A 16,839-nucleotide genomic window follows, 5' to 3' on the forward strand; every position below is an offset into this window, starting at 1 on the left:
GCAGAAGCCTTCAAATGATCGTATCCAGCAATATTATTTTTTTTCAGTTTTAGTGGCACAATAAATTCTTGACTAGTAGTTTGTTTATTGGCTATAACAGTTTGTGACTTTTACAGTTGTATGGATGTAACTGTGACTGTTTGCGAAAAGAAAATTGGCCACTGAAGTGTGTTCTTAACTAGTGGACACATGTTAATTTCTGCATTCTATTCTAAGCTGCATAAAGCTTGCCCGTTAAGTTGCAGAGGAGGGAGTTTAAGTTTTTCCAAATAGTATGTTCTGCATGAAATATTTCAAACAAAGCTTTTGGGGATCCATTTTGTATTAAATGTAACATGATTTTAATACTACAATTCCGAAATATTTACATCTGTGAAAGGATTGCAATGACAAGTATCAGAAGGTTGAAGGGACAGGAAACGCTATTGTATGAGAAACCAAGTAGAATAAATAAAATATCTTGGAACAAAAGGGCTAACATTTGGAAAGAGTCTTGTTAGAATCAAATCTGTGGAGATGGTGTGGACATTATTTAAGGACACTATCTTGGACACAGGTGCAAACTGCTCAATTAAAATGTACAGCTTTAAAAAAAAAAACAAGAAAAAAGCATGGCTGAACGACAATATAAAGAATAGTACTAGAAGGCTTTCCTTAACTTGAGAGATTAATACAATTTGATTTCAAATAAAATTTGTGTGTGTGTGTGTGTACATGTGTGTGTGTGTATGTGTATATATATGTATATATATATATATGTATATATATAAAATAGCTATGCTGTGACACTTAAGATATCTGTAATGGGAGGTTATACCTTAGAAACCCATGGAGCTCCTTGAGTAAGCAAGTACATGACAAAGATGATCTGATTGAAATATTTGAATTACTTCAGATATCCAAACACAAATAGGTTCTTACCAAAAACTTAATGGAAACAGAACCATTTGGGGATAAGATGGAAAGTCCTCATGCAGGCAATAATCTTTTGAAGAATAAAAGGTAAACCCACAAGGATGTGTTCCAGGGACTGTTCTGTGAAACAGAGCTCATGATATATTGAAAATGAAGAGTGACTACTGAGATGACAGTTTAATGATGACATGAGTAACTGATATATAAAAATGGCAGATGAAACTCACTGTGGCTAACTACAAAGTGATAGATAAGTACAAAAATGTTCATAACTTGATAAAAAGAGCTTACTATTCTAGCACAATTTTCCAGGATTATAGTAGTTTTGTGAAAATATCAATTCAGTGGAAGTTGAAGAAAGCAAAGAATGCTGGAAATAAATACAGAAATTGAGGAAAATGTCAATGTGGGACATCAAGCTTTGATATGTTTTGAACTGAGCAATGTCCCTATGTTTTTGTTTATTTCTATGCAATTCCTTTTACGTTGGAGCTCTGTCAGAAGGTCCATGTTCAGTCATGCTGGCTTTCCTCCACCCTGGTTCTACACTGTATGTATTGAAGCGGACTGTTTCCACGTTTCAAGGTGGCTCTCAAAGAAGAATTGGCACTCCTGGGTCCCTTTTCTCTCCAGGGCAGTCTCCCTCTGGATGCTGCTGTGTACAGCCTGAACAAGGTGAAAACTGCTCTCTGGAAAGCATGGGCTGTAATGCGCTTCCTTCTGCTGAGTTCTGGCATGATTTTAAGTTCAGCAGTCTTGTGGTTCCTGCAGTTGAATCTACTGTTGGCCTATGTGCACCGGACCAGTTCTTCCTTGTTTGTGAATGACAAACCCAGCAGAGTATCTCCCCTAGTTGTCTCAGCAATCACCTATGTCAAGAAATTGTCTTCAGCACACTCCAGAAACCACCTGGATTGTGGGGTCCCAGTTTATTTCCTCTTTACCTCTTCCACACAGTTGACTCATATCTTTCTACAGCTTCTTCGCTTTCTGACTAATGGCAGGTCAGAGAGGCAACTTCTAGAAAAGAACAAAGTATATAATAGAGAAGTATTTATCAGCCTGAAAGAAGAGATGGAGGAGGTCTGTGACGAAGATCTGTAAAATCATTAGTACGGAGAGTATTTACTGCCTTTTCCTCCAGAAGAACACAAATGGAAGAAAGGATGAAAACTGAGAGGAAGGATCAAAGCATGGAAGAAAGAATTCTCCATGTGGAGAACTATGGAGCTTCTTGCTAACAGCAAGTACTGTGACTGCTAAAAGTTTACCTACTTTCTCTGTGAAAGAGTAATTTTTTGATGGCTATCAAACAAAAGAAGCCTAAATCTTTGGAGGTCTTCCAGCTGCAGCTTCTCAGAAGGCTGAAGGAGTTTTCTGGGCTAGTGCAACAGTGTTCTTTAATCCTTCATGCATTCTTTCCTACTTGGTCATCTTCTGTTGTCAGGAAAGCATTGGATGTAGGATTCTAGACTAGGTGAACTGTTAGTTTTACCTAGTGGAGCTGCTGACACGTTCTTACCTTATCTCTAGCCTCTCATGTTTGACCAGGTGAGGATGACTGCTAAGGAAAACCTGAAGTCTTTCTCAGAATCACTATCCTACATTCTAGACACCTTGACTTGAGGCTTCTCTGCAGCAGTGCTGTTTTGTGCCCTTCAGGGCTATTTTGAAAGAGAGCTCACTTATTACTGGTCTTTGGTAAGAGTCTGAAATCAAGCAGCACACCCAAGTACAACCTGCTAAGAATAAACGGTGCAGTTGGCATTACAAAGAATACGGCTCATCTTCTAGAAAGTAGCGTTTAAGAGAACTTCATAGCATGTGAGTGGCAGATAAACAAGTAAACATGAACTTTTGTTCCTGTAGTATAACACAGATAGCTCTCAAAATTCTTGAATGTAAAAAGAAAATAAGCTATACTTGGATGGCACTAATGAAACCACTTTTTTTTTTTTCAATATTTCCAGTTCTGGTTTTAATTCTAAAAGGGATTAATGTGAGGCTTTCAGAGATCTGGTGCAATGATGTTTCAGCATTTAGGAAATATACTTCATATTGGAAAGCTTAAGAGGACGAGATTTGTTCATCCAATAAAAGATTTAGGAGGTCTGTAGTACCTGCAACTGTGAGATGAATATATGGTACAATAGTTTTATTTAATGTGACAGACAAAGACACAACTGCTGCACCTTTGATCCATGGGATTTTGCACACCAGAAATGGGGCATACCCCTGTCTGATGGACTTCGGAGGACTGGGTCAGGGATGTTGGATTTATCAGTTGGGATCTTGAAGTCCTTTACAGATTTTTTTCCAACTACAAATATGGCAATTAAAAAATAAGAGAATATTGTGGTTTGTGTTGGAATCGCTTGATAGATTGTTTGTGTACTTTGTGATGGGCAGGAGGAGGAGGAGTGACCAAATAAGAGCATAGTTTACGTTGGGAAGGACCTCAATAGGTATTTAGTTAATTCTCCTGCTTAAAGTAGGGTCAGTTGTGAGATTAGATCAGGCTGTTCAGGACTTGGTCCAGGTAGGTCTTAAAAGTTACTATTGGTGAACACTGGATGACCTCTCCAAGCAACCTGTTCCAGTGTCAGTCTACTAATTGGAAAAGTTTTATCTTCTATCACTTGGAATATCTTTGTGCTTGCATGTCTCCGGCGGAGAGCAATGTAGCAAGTGCCAAGTAGAGGACAGTAGCTACTTTCTATGATGTCCTGGCTATTTTTCCTATAAATACAGCTTGGGATGCTGTTAGTCTCCTTTGCTGCCAGGGCACGCTGCCAGCTCACGTGTGGCTTGCTGCTTGTGCAAGTCCTCAGTGCAGAGCTGTTCTCCAGACACATGGCAGTCACCCCTCGTGTCCTTGCAAAGATTCTCCCTTCCCAGGTGCTGAACTTTGTATTTGTACTTGCTGGATATCATAAAGCATTTGGTGGTCCATTTCTCCAGCCTGTCTAGATCATGATGGTTTCTTTGAAAATACATTAATCTGCTACTTTCCAGATCAACAATTGTCCTTGTACTCATCGTTCATATTAATTAAAATAACACTGAGAGGACTCCCAAAACATGTAAAACATTTTAAAATGTCTGAAAACATTGAGACTGTATAAAAGGAACTGGAAGAGGCTGTTGACAGTATCTTCGCTTGGACTTGAACCTGAAGGATGTGTCACAGTGATGTGGATTTTGTGGATACTGAAACTTCCAGTAACTTGGAAACCTACTCAGGTGCATAATCCCTCCTTTAGTGTTGTATATACAGCTCTACTTCTGTTTAGAAAAAGCACTGCACAAATTCTAAGCATTGGGCAGTATTTATTATATATATATATTGGACAGACCTTGTAAATTAAAGTGCAAATGCTTTATAAGGAGCTTGATATTCTTCCTAGCTCAAGATTGAAGTCTGACTAATGTATTACTCTGGAAGACTTCTGTGTACATGCAGAGTGATGCTATGCTTGGTTTTGGGTGCTAGAAAAATACAGAATAGAAAACATCAAGATCAATATAAATATTTTAAATATCTGTAATCAAGCATCAATTAATGTTCACTTAACACCACATTTTGAGAAACAAATACCTGTAAAATACACTGAATGCATTTAAGATAACATCAGTCTCCTAGCAGTAGCAATATGAGCTAGGCATCCTTAGCAGATCTAGAGCTGTTAGACACAGAAATCTCAGTTTCTACAGTGGATATAAGAGTGACAAAAAAACTTCTGACGTGGTTCCTGCAGAAAAGCTGTTGTGTTGACACAGCACTATACGTGATACCAAATAGATAAAGTCAGCAGACTTCTGCCTAATTATCCCCCATGTTAACAGTCCTTTTAAATCAGGGTTCTCTGCTACTGCCTCTTGAGTAGCATGTTTCCACAAATTCACAGGTGTTAGACTAGGTAACCTACAAACTTCATATGCCTATCAGATCTTTCCTTTGCATTGTAGAAGAAAACATTCATAGTTAATTTCCCAGTTTCAAGGCTGCATGAGAGAAACTCTTCATGGAATGATAGAATGGCCCAGGTTGGAAGGGACCTCAAAAGATCAGCAACCTTCTGTGGGAGAAGGGAGCCCAGGTGCCCCTATATAACGCTGTCCAATTGCATCCTGAAAACCTCCAGGGATGGGGATTCCACCACATCCCTGGTGAGGTTGTTCCAGTGAGGGATTGTTCTTACTGTAAAAAAAGATAAATATTTTCTTACACCAAGGCAAAATCTCTCCCTGTACAACTTGTACCCATTGTCCTTTGCCTGCTCCACGTGGCTCTATGTGAAGAGAGAGACACTGCTCTCTCTGAGTACTTGAATATCATGATGAGATCCATCTGAGTTTTCTCCAGGGTGAAAAGACATAACATGTTGAGTCTTTCCTCACGAGGCAGCTTTTCCAGCCCTTTGGATCCTCTCTGGTCTGACTGCATCACTTTGAATTGTGGGGCTAGAACAGGGTACAGCACTCCATATGCAGCCTGACAAGCACTGAGTAGAATAGGATGATCACATTTCCATCTGTGCCAGTAATACCCCTGCAGAGTCAGCCCAGAATCCAACTTGCCTTTCGTTGCTGCAGCAGTGCACTGCTGGCTCATGTTCAGCTTGCTCACTGGGCCCCCCAGGCCCTTTTCAGTGAGGCTGCTCCCCAGGATTCCCTTACAGGTCATAGCCCCTACCTAGACTCTTTGGTTATGGCTCTTGTGTGCCACTGATTGTATTTTGTTGGCCAACTACAAGTAAAATCACTTGCTAGTTAGGTATGTTGCTAGCTTTCAGGTTGATTGTCAGTTCGAACGAGATAGAGGTGGTATGACAGCAAGCTCTTGGAAGAGACCTTTTTATTTCAAACAGCAAAATGGAACATAATTCCATGGGACACCATTCTGTAGAGCATCTTCTCTAGAATAAACAATCATTTGAGCAACTAGTACTGAGTAGTCTGTTGCCTTGTTATTTTTTTTAAGGTCTGATCTCTGGCAGTTGTCAGAAATGAATATTGTGTTAAGCTCTGCAGTGTACTGAAGGTACATAGATAAGTCATCTTCTCAGCACTGCGTGAATGTGAAGTACATCCCACAGTTGAAAGACTGCTGGTGGTGCCCTATTGCATCCCCCCTGAGTTGATGAGCTTCCATGGGGACTTATCCACAAACCTGTTACATCCCCAGCAGTACAGTTATGACCTCTCTGGAGTTCATAAATAAAAAGTTAAAAATCTGAAAGGTGGCATAGAGAAGTGTTAAATTCAATAAATATGTACTTCAGACATACAATTTAGACATGTTGGTTATAAAATAATAATAATAATAATTAATAACAACAACAACAACAATAAAGTTATGTCCAGGTAACTTTTCAGATCCTGTTCAAAAACTGTATGTGTTCTGGTAATTCACAAGTAACTTCATATAGAGAAAGTATCCATTGAAAGCAAGAGACGGGCTATTTGTGGAAATGTGGGAGTAATGGGTATTTATCTTGTCCTAGAGAATACGCGAATTGCTGTTTTGTAAGACAAATACATAAGAAACTAAAATGTAATTATTTGTAAAGCCATTAGAAATACTCTGATACCAAAACAGAGGACTTCAAATCTCTTTCTAGTGCGATCCTTTTGAATGAAATCTACTGAGAAAAAAATAGTCTGACGAAGGGACTAAACTTAGACCAGGGAGCAAAAAAGTAATGTGATGCACAAGGTGTCCAAATGAATAGCAGCAAAATTGATTTTAGACATGAGCATGATAAATACTGTTTCACAAAAATGTATCACATTGGTAGAAGTCTGTAGCATTTAATAGATAGAATATCATTTAAAACAGCATTTCTGTTGTGTAAAAACTTTTGTGTAGGGTTTGATTGAGCATTATGAGGGCTAGGTTTTGTGCTTTCTTGTGGCTATTGTCTGAGTACATGAGCTGCAGCCAGTCTATAAGGAGAATGTTATGGTTACAGGATGATGGCATAATGGGAGTATTACTGTGCAGTGCAGAATATTTGCAGATACTTCGTATTTCCCTAAGCTTAAGCTTATTCATTATTTTTATTTCCATTTATGTATATTGGCAGAGCTGACATCCAAATATGCATTCAGTCAGTTACTAAGCAGATTTGAATGGTTGCAGCTGTAAAAGCTACTAAAAGGTATTTTCAGCCATTCATCAACAGGAAAATATAGGGATAAAAAAGAAGAAGAAAAAAAAAACATTTTTGTTCGCATCTACAGCAAATAATGTGGCTAACTAGGAAGACTCTGAGAAATAAAATGATAACAATATTTCCAAATTACTTGGTTTTCTGTAATAGCACTGGTCTCCATGCAGAAGTGAAAAACAAAACACCACAGCTTTGAAGCTTGTAACATGTTATGTTAAAGACACCCTACGTATGTGTATCTTTCTGTGAAGTGTTTACATCTTTCAGTTGCATATTAAAATCTGCAACTTCTGGAAAAAGAACTCTTGAACTTCAGGAGCCTCCTTTAGAACCATGAAGCTTATCTTGTAGGTCTTTTAAAATTGGCATTTGGCACTATGATGTTTCGTTACATTAAAAAAAAAAAAAAAAAAAAAAAGTCAAGTTGATTTTGAGGAATTTGTGTGATTTCAATCTCCATGATTTCTTGCATAGGTTAATTAAATTAAAAAAACATTTTTGTAATTTCAGTTTGCTTTTTTGACTCCTTTTGCTGATTTATTTTGTAATTTTATTTTAAATCACTGAAATAGTCTTCATAGTAGAAATAACATTTAGTGTTAAGAGAGCATCAGTATATCTGTGCAACTGCAACTTCCTCTAAAAAATCATGTTTAGACTCTTCTTCAATTTCTATTTTATTTTTTTTATTACAGCAATGTAGAGATTGAGTGTTACATACTAGTGTTGACTTATTCTGTTATATTCTGAATAAATTTTAGCATATATTTTATTTTCCTATCTAGCAAGCACAGGAAGCAGCAATACTGTCTCTGTGAAACACAGTAAAATTTCATGGAATGTGCATAAAAGTTGATGGAAATTTGTCACTTTGTGCAGCTTTCAGGAGGTGTTAGTGTTTCCTTTTAAGCTGTGTGGATATGAGGCATGGTTGTTTTTGTTTAAAGAACTTCCTCAATTGTAGGTTTTAAATGACTAGATTTAAACTGTGATGCTTTTTACTAGGAAAGAAGTAAATGAAAATTAATACTTGCTAAGAAAAAAGAATTTTGGCCTTTTCTACTATAAAGATTACAGACAAATTTTCCAAATGCAAATAAACATCTTAGTGTTTTCTTACTGCATTTTTACACTTTCTTCCTAAATGTAACTTTCAGAGGTAACTTTGAGGCACTGTATTGATTTTGAAGCTTAGCAAATCCAGACGTGGATCTGTGTTGTACAGTAGTTCAAAATTTTGCTCTGAAGTTATCGTTACTCTTTTTTTTTTTTTTTTTTAATCTCTAAACGCTTCCCTGTGCCTTACCTCTCTCTCCCCTGGATTGTTGTGTTTAAAAAAAAATAAATGTTCTAAGCTCACTAGTCAAGATAGGACTCTATATGCAACTTTCGATGGGTCAACATAAATAATGTGTGTTTTTCTCCTGTGTTTATAGAAGAGGTGGAGGAGGAAAGAAAGAGTAAGGAAGAGGACAAAGACAGTGAAGACGCCCACAAAGATGATGACAAACACACAGAGAGAAGTATGTAATGTTAAAACTATTATGCTTCACTGATGGCACGTATTAGGAAACACAGAATCATTGAGGTTGGAAGGGATGCCTGTGCATGCGGACTACCAGGACATTTTCTGCAAAGCTGCTTCCTAGCCAGTTAGTTCCCAGCCTAGACTGGTACCCAGGCCTACTCATATTCAACTGTAGGGCTTTGTGTTTTCTTTTGTGACCTTCATGAAGTTCCTGTTTACCTATTTCTCCAGCTTGTCAAAATCAGTCTGACAGCATAACTATATAGTGTAGCAACCACTCCTTCCAGATTTGTATCTTCTGCAAATTTCTGAGGGTGCCCTCTATACTGTCACATCAGTCATGAATGAAGATGCAAGTGCTGGTCCCAGTATTTACCCCCAAGTTACATTACTAGTGACTGGCATCAAATGGGACTTTGTGCTGCCAATCACAACTTTTGGAGCCCAGCAGCTGAACCAGTTTCTTGCTGTCCATTTTTCCAGGTCATACTCAGTCGGTTTCTCTTAGGATGTTTTGGGTACCAAAACCAATACTAAAAACCAAGATAAACAGCATCCCCTCACCCACCAAACCAGTCGTCTCATCATAGAAGGTTGCCAGGCTGATGAAGCCAATTTTGTTGCCCTTTATGTCTCTCACCAAATTCAGCTCAAGGTGGCCTTTGCCTTTCTTAACTCCATCCGTGCATGCTTCATTTTTTGCTTAGGCAATTGAGGTGTTCCCCTGGGCACAGCTTCCAGCCATCTGCCACGACAGTGGTGAACCAATCCTGTTGTTCTATGCACCTGCAGGCAGAGTGGGAGCCAGTGTGCTGGTGCTTCCAGCCTTCGTCATCATGGGAGTCTCTATTTCACAACTAAATAAGCTCACGTTCTGCCCATACATCCTTTGATATAGCTGGTGGTTCTAGTTCTTGAAGCTGCAAGATCTTACAGTTTATCTAGTCTATCTCTTCCAAATTATCTCTGATGTTCCATTCCCTGACATACTGACATAGCTACTTTGGCTTGGTGACATAACTGTCCCACTGTTTGCACCACCCATAGGCAAGAAATTCATCTTCATCTGCCACTGCTTCTGTAAAGTTAGAAATATAACTCACATAGCATACATAATAAAAGTAAAGAAAAAATAAGAATGAAAAGCAGCTGTTTCTTGTGCTTTTTCAGTTTCAGTGAATCTTCTTTATCTACTACTAATTCTGTCTTTCTGAATTGCCCTCAGGTTTGAGGTGAAGGGTTTGGGGGTTTGGAGGTTATGGTGTTTGGATGCTGGGCACATACCCACAGTATGCTCTATAGCTTCCCTTACTGATAATTTACCTAGGCATGTCATTTTTATGCATGTCACTAAGAGGATACTGTGCCAGGAGCTGGAAGAGAAAATCTCTCTTTGGTTCTTCTATATACTTCATCACTGCAATGAAAATAACATCTATAATGTTAAATTTAAACTTAATATTTTTGGGGCCCCTTCTTTCATCAGATTTTTACTTTCCATCTTGTTCAAATAGTAAAAATAATAATAATAATAATAAAATGTTTACAAAGTTTTGACTATTTTCTCAGTCGGGTTGGTGGTGCAGGTTAAAAATTAATGAAGGGTAGGAAAGAGCTCTGTGCTGATACAGGCAGAACGAAGCAGAAGTTTTACTTGGCGAAGAGGTTACTGAAAAAAGGATAACTTTTTTAGAAGATGGTTGTGTTTTGCTTTTCAGAAGCCATGTTGCATTATAGGATGGTGCTGGTAGGAGCAGGAAGAAGTGGAGGCAAGTGAGAAGGGAATGGTGGTGGTGTAGAGTGATCTTCGATTTGAGGGTGTGGTTTGGTGAATCACAAAGCAGAACTCAGCAGCAGTGTATGGAGATCAAAGGGACTGTTGTTCTGTTTCAATGTCATCAAATACATTGTTTTCCTGAAGGCATTGTTACTGATTTAGAATGAAAAATGCTTACACTAGGAAAAAATGAAACTTCATAATAACCATGGTATTCTGCAGATACCTATTTCTTTGTTTTGTGTTTTTAAGGTTCCTCACCAGCAGTTTTATCTAATTGTTTCAGGTGAAGTGTCCAGGAGAAAGCGTTCAAAATCTGAGGATATGGACAGTGTACATTCTAAACGTCGTCGGTATGTGGGAGAAGAAGATTATGAAGCAGAACTCCAAGTAAAAATTACAGCAAGAAGAGATGTTGACCAAAAATTACAAAAGGTACAGTGGAGGTGCAGAGCGAAGATGGCCATACCATATCTGTCTCTAGTCTTAGCATTTTAGAAATAACTGTCTTTTCCCACACAGTCCTTGCTCTCCCTCACCACACACTTTCTCTTTTTTTTTTTGTTTAAAATTGTACATAATTCAAATAACAATGGTGGTTTAATTTATAAAATTCTGCATAACTCTGCTTTTAAGAAGAAACCAAATATCATTTGGAAACTGTGCTGCAGAAGTTATACATTTATTTGGAATGTGTTAAGCATTTAAACTCTTTAAGCTTCGTGTGACTGTAGATGGAGACCAAAATAACCTCAGTGAAGGAGACATTTTAGTGTGATGCAGGTTTATATGTTGTGCTTTTTGTACCCAACTTTAAGGAAGGTCTCTCTCCAAATAAAAGTGTAATCAACATAATGTTTTGCAGACTTCTGTAGAGCTATTACTTGTCTATTTGACTGCACCATTGGTGTGTGAAGAAACCTATGTTCTTGAAGAAAAATATTGTGCACTTACTCCATTAGTTAACTAGCTAATACTATTGTAGCTTTGCTAATGTAGAATCCAGGCTATGCTAATGTGTATTGTAGCTTTGCTGATGTAGGATCCAGAAAACTTAACCACTTTCATTGCTTGTTTATTTCTTTTTCCTAAGGAAGATTTTTACGCTGCAATAGTCATGATTTAGGAGTGGGAGAGAAATAATAAAAGTAATAAGTAAACTTTGTAGAAATCAGTCTCTTCCATATTTAGCTTCTGCAACAAAAGCTATATAGGCCATTTCTGCTTAGGGGAAAGTGCATATCAAAAAGAAAAGTTTTGCTGAACATCTTTAGTTTCCATTCTTTGAATGCCATTGTCCCTTTAAAGAGTAGAAAAGAAAGAGGAAAAACTAACCTATGTAAACACAACACTATGATAATATTTTCTGTTAGTGTTCTTTTTATCAGCAATAAAACCATATATATTTAAATTAAATTAATTAATTTCTTGATTTAATGGCAGAGAAAGGGCATGTTTATTTGCCAAAATAGATGTAGAAACCTTGCTTAGCTGTGCTTACTGGTGACTATAATAACTTTGATTGATAAAGTGCAGCCATTGTCATTGTTCTTTTTGTGGCAAGATTCTTTTTGAGTCAAGGATATTTTTGTAGACGTCCTTCTGAATTTTGAGATTATATTAATACATATATTTTTTAATTAATAATTTGGCAGGTTATCCAGAGACTGTTAGAAGAAAAACTTGCTGCTTTACAGTGTGCTGTATTTGACAAGACTCTGGCAGACTTGAAAATGAGAATAGAGAAAATAGAATGTAACAAGAGGCATAAAACTGTGCTTACTGAACTACAGGTGAGTGGTTGTGTATTGAATTGGATTCTAGAGTCAAATTTAAAAAGTAAGATCTTCAGCATTTAGTATTAAGTTTCCTGTAGTTGTTGTTATGGAAGCCATTTTGACTCACAGAGAGAAGTGGGGACGAGAGAAAAAAACAAAAGCAAATAGATGGGTTATGTTTGTGCAGTTGTGAATAGCAATGAAAATTCTTGTCTAAGGTGTGATTGTGATACACACGTGTCTATCTGCTGATTTGAAATCATGTGGTAGCTCTGTATTTCTTGGACAGAAAAATTTCCCCTGATGCAACAGTATTTTTGTATTGATTTCTTAGATGTATATCTTTGGTTTGTGTAATTTCTTTACAGGTTCTTGGGGAGGATGTTTATGGATTTCCTTGTTTTTCTTCTTCTTCCCATTTAGGCTAAGGTTGCTAGATTGACAAAGCGGTTTGGTGCAGCCAAGGAGGACTTGAAGAAAAGACAGGAAGTAAGAACTGCATTCGTTGTATTTGCTTTTCTGAGCTAGCCTAAGCTTTGTATAGAATAATAAAGGAATTTTATACATAGAAAGATGTGACTGGGTTCAGTGGTGTTCAGAAATAAGTTTATCTTACTTGGGTAAAACAAAGTGGTGTGAAAGAAAAGGGTCTTTAACACCTGTTATGTAATTCTCACTTGCACAGAATGTCCCTTATACACTGTTAGTGTGGAAGTTCTTTAAATTACGTGTAAGTAAATGTAATTTACTTCAATATGAAGAGTACAGAGTGAATCCCAGGTATTGGGGACAGAGGAGAAGAGAGGAATGAATACAAACAGAAGTATTTATCTGTGCCTAGAATAAATATTTTGGGTTATTTATCATGAAGAAATGGAAGCTAAAAGTCCATAAAAATCCAGAAAGAAATTTTGGTTCTTGTGCTATAAAAACCTGAAGACGAGAGACTTACAAAGAGGGAGGATGTAGAAAAGGAGATGGGTAGGTCCAAATAGGCTTTGGGCGACTTGTAAATCCTGTCAAGTTCCTGCCCAATTTTGGCTCCAGCAAATTTGTACCTCATACAGAAAGGAATTAATATGAAACAATTAAACCATGAGTTTGCAAGCTTATTCAGTTGTATGTTTTTGTTTTGTTTTGGTTTTGGTAGAACCCACCAAACCCACCTCTGTCTCCAGTGAAAGCAGCAAGTGACACTGTGAGCACAACCAATACAACATACCGGTAAGCAAAGCAAGTCGCTGTGACCATGGTAAAATGTAGAATAGGACACTTGTAATACCTCATGTAAAGGAAGATCGTTCATGTTTTGTTTTGTTTTTAATTAAAGTGTTCTCCCTTTTCCTTCATTTTGCTGTTCAACTGGAAAATTCCACTTTCTTTCACAGAATTCACAAATGGACAGAATTGAATCCATTCCTAGGTAAACTGGGGGTTGTTTTAGCAGTTAGAAATAATAGATTAAAATGGAAGTCTAACTTCAAGGAAACAAAAATTCTGTTGGCAGAAGGCAGACTCAGTGAAGCATTTGAAAATTTGAAATTAAATATTCTGTGGGGCTTTGTTTTTGAGAGGATTTTTGTTTTTTATTCGGGGACTATCCAAAGTTAATTGCATAGGGGGCAGAAAATAAATAGGTTTAGAAAATATTAATGAAAAGAGCAGTTGTAAAATATTTTTCCCCCCATCATTGTACTGTGTATCATTATATCTGATGGTGGTGGATTGAGAAATGCTAACTGAAGCTTCTTTCTATAGAAATGCTGGCACAGTGAGGCAGATGTTGGAGTCGAAGAGGAGTGTAGGAGTGAGCACAACAACGACGTTTCAAGCCTCTCTAAGTACAGGTGAGAAACTGCCTACAGACTTTATAAATACGCTTCTTAAAAGTTTTATTGCTTCCTGTTAATTAACTGAACAGTGTAAAACTGTTTCCTATGACTTTTTTTTTTCCCTGGCATCAAAAAGCACTACTCTAAGTTCCATAACACATTCCCAATTTTAGAATAGAATAGAATAGAATGGTTCAGTTTGAAGGGACTAGGTCTTCCACGTTAGTGAGGGCATTTTCCGAGTGGCTCTTGAACACTGGCATGGAGCATCAATCACCTTTCTAGGAAGCCTGTTGTAGCATTTGACCACCCTCACAGTAAAGAAATCTTTCCATCTATCTAGTCTAAACCTCTCCTGGTGCACATTTATGGCATTCCTGCGCATCCTGTCATCTATTACCAGGGAGAAGAGACCAACACTTCCCTCTCCACTTCTCCTCAGGAAGTTGTAAAGAACAATGAGGTCACCTCTTAGCTTTCTCATCTCCAGACAAGACCACCCAGGTGTCTTCATGCCTCATAAGGCATGCCTTTCAGTTCTTCTAACATCTTTGTTGCCCTCCTTTGGAGGGCATTTATTTTGTGCTTACATCTGTATAGTGTGATTACCAGGCAAGGCAAAAAATGCATTTGCTTGGCCAACCAGAACGTATGAGTAAATGAGAAGCTTCAACAGAATGCATGCCTGGCTAAGACAGGAAGATGTGCAGCCTCTCCACTGCTGAGAAGTAATATACATGGCTCCCAGGCCATTTTTTTACTCGCTGATTATCATCCCCTCTGACTGTTGGTTACAAAAGTTGAGTGGGGAACTAAGGGAAGTCACAAGCCTGAGTTCTTAAGGGAATCATCTTGACAAATGGAATTCCTGTATTAGAATTTTGTAGGGAACGTAGAATCAAAATCACCATTAATTACCATCATGTAGACACTGTATCTTCAGTTTTGAAAACTGCTTAATATTGAATATTGATTTTTTTTCCAACAGAACCATCTCATAGTGGGACTATAATGGCTATGTGTAGTGTGTAATGCTCCCAATCTTCAGATTTAATCCTGAGATTCTGTTGCATAAAAACAAACATCCTTTTTGGCACATTAATCCGTGATTTCAGTAGAACATTTTGGTTATCATGTCCTATCTGTACAAAGCAAGTTAGTCAACTGATTTAGCTTTTTCTTTTCTCATGTTTTCTGAAGGACCAGTTGTTCTACCATTTCTGTAACACGTTTGAAGTGCCATGGTTCATATGTGTTTATCATTTAAATCTCAGAGCTTTTCTCAGCCTTTATGTCATAGTTGTTTGTATTTTTTGTCATTTGTATATGGTTTTTCAAACTGAAATACAGTATTGACTAACTAGGCCATTTAATATCACAATTCAACAGTACAACAGAAAAGGAGTTTATATATACCCTTTCTTTGCAAAAAGTTAATCATATTCCAAACCTTTGCATCTGTTATGTTGGAGTGAAACTTCCCACTTGGTTCAAATACTTAATTATTTTTTTTCTTTTTTTTTCTTTTTTTTTTTTTTTTTTTGGTGCGTGTGTATGTGTAGTACCAGCTTCCACTTTCGTTGCTCCTCAAATACCTGGCAGTGGACATCCTAAGCCTCAGACTCCAGTGACCTCCAGCCCTTTGACAACAACAGTTCTTTCCACAGCTAACACAGCTGCAGTTGTGGGCACAAGCCAAGTGCCCAGTGGCAGCACTCAGCAAATGTCTGTCTCATTGCAGTCTTTGCCCGTAATCTTGCATGTACCTGTTGCAGTGTCATCCCAGCCTCAGCTTCTTCAAGGCCACACAGGAACTTTGGTCAATAACCAGCAGTCAGGCAGCGTTGAATTTATATCTGTACAAAGCGCATCTACAGTTGGTGGCCTTACCAAAACTACAGTGTCTTTGGCATCAACTAACTCAACTAAACCAAATAACAGCCCATCTGTGCCCAGTCCCAGTGTTCAGAGGACCTCTCCAGCCAGTGCTGGATCTATAGGGACAACTTTGGCAGTACAGGCTGTTCCAACTGCACATCCTGGTGCACAGACCACAAGAACTTCTTTGCCCACAGTGGGTACTTCAGGACTTTATAATTCTACCAGCAGTCGAACTCCCTTACAGATGAAGATTCCCCTCTCTGCATTTAGTAATACAGCTCCTGTTGAACCTCCCACCATTACAGCGCCCAGAGCTGGTAAGTTATGCTTGACTATTGGCACTGGGAAAGGAAAATGGTTGTCAAAGGGAAACAAAAACATCTAGTCCTTTGGAAATTTTGTTAGTGTATTTCACTGAGATGTGTCTTCTGAGTGGTCTTTCTGTTGAAATTGTCAAGATCAAAATCATCTGTCACAAATGTTGCAGCCATTGTTGAAAATCATCTCTTGTTAGGGGTAAACAGTGTGGCTCTGTAAACTTGGTTTTATTTAGAACTTGTTTTACAGTATTTCTAGCATGAAATCAGAAATTCCCATTCTATTATTAACAGCTTGATATTCATGTTTTTTAATACAGTCTCACAAAATAATCTGTTTGCCTTTCCTAAGCAAAGACATACAGAAAAGAAAGTATATTAATTGACGTAATTTTTACAACACTTAAAAGTAAACACAGTGGGGAAAAGACACAACTGAATATTAATCTAATTCCGAAGAAGTACATTTATTGTCTATAAAACAAAGTCTCTGAGCACAATGAAAGTCCAAAGATGGTATTTAGATGAGCTATTTTAAATGCTTTCCCTTCCATCTTTTGCCATGCCATCGTGATTCTCTGTACTTCTGATTTTACATACCTTGACATCTTTTTCTAAGTGGTCCTCAAGATTTT

General features: G+C 37.7%; 1 protein-coding gene across 10 annotated transcripts in view; it reads left to right on the forward strand.

The window, feature by feature from the left end:
- The window catches only part of ATF7IP (activating transcription factor 7 interacting protein), a 102,761-nt gene that overhangs the window by 56,455 nt on the left and 29,467 nt on the right, over positions 1-16,839 (forward strand). For 8 of the 10 annotated variants that reach the window (XM_082761752.1, XM_082761757.1, XM_082761750.1 and 5 more), the window contains exons 3-9: positions 8,528-8,614; positions 10,683-10,831; positions 12,052-12,189; positions 12,598-12,663; positions 13,325-13,398; positions 13,933-14,021; positions 15,569-16,204. In XM_082761752.1, the coding sequence (XP_082617878.1) occupies positions 8,528-8,614; positions 10,683-10,831; positions 12,052-12,189; positions 12,598-12,663; positions 13,325-13,398; positions 13,933-14,021; positions 15,569-16,204 (1,239 nt within the window). Of the gene's footprint in view, positions 1-1,757; positions 4,159-8,527; positions 8,615-10,682; positions 10,832-12,051; positions 12,190-12,597; positions 12,664-13,324; positions 13,399-13,932; positions 14,022-15,568; positions 16,205-16,839 lie in introns of those variants that run through there. The other 2 variants (XM_082761751.1, XM_082761756.1) reach the window with 2 other exon arrangements.

Source organism: Aythya marila, assembly GCF_965140915.1.
Source record: "Aythya marila genome assembly, chromosome: 1".
Taxonomy (NCBI): domain Eukaryota; kingdom Metazoa; phylum Chordata; class Aves; order Anseriformes; family Anatidae; genus Aythya; species Aythya marila.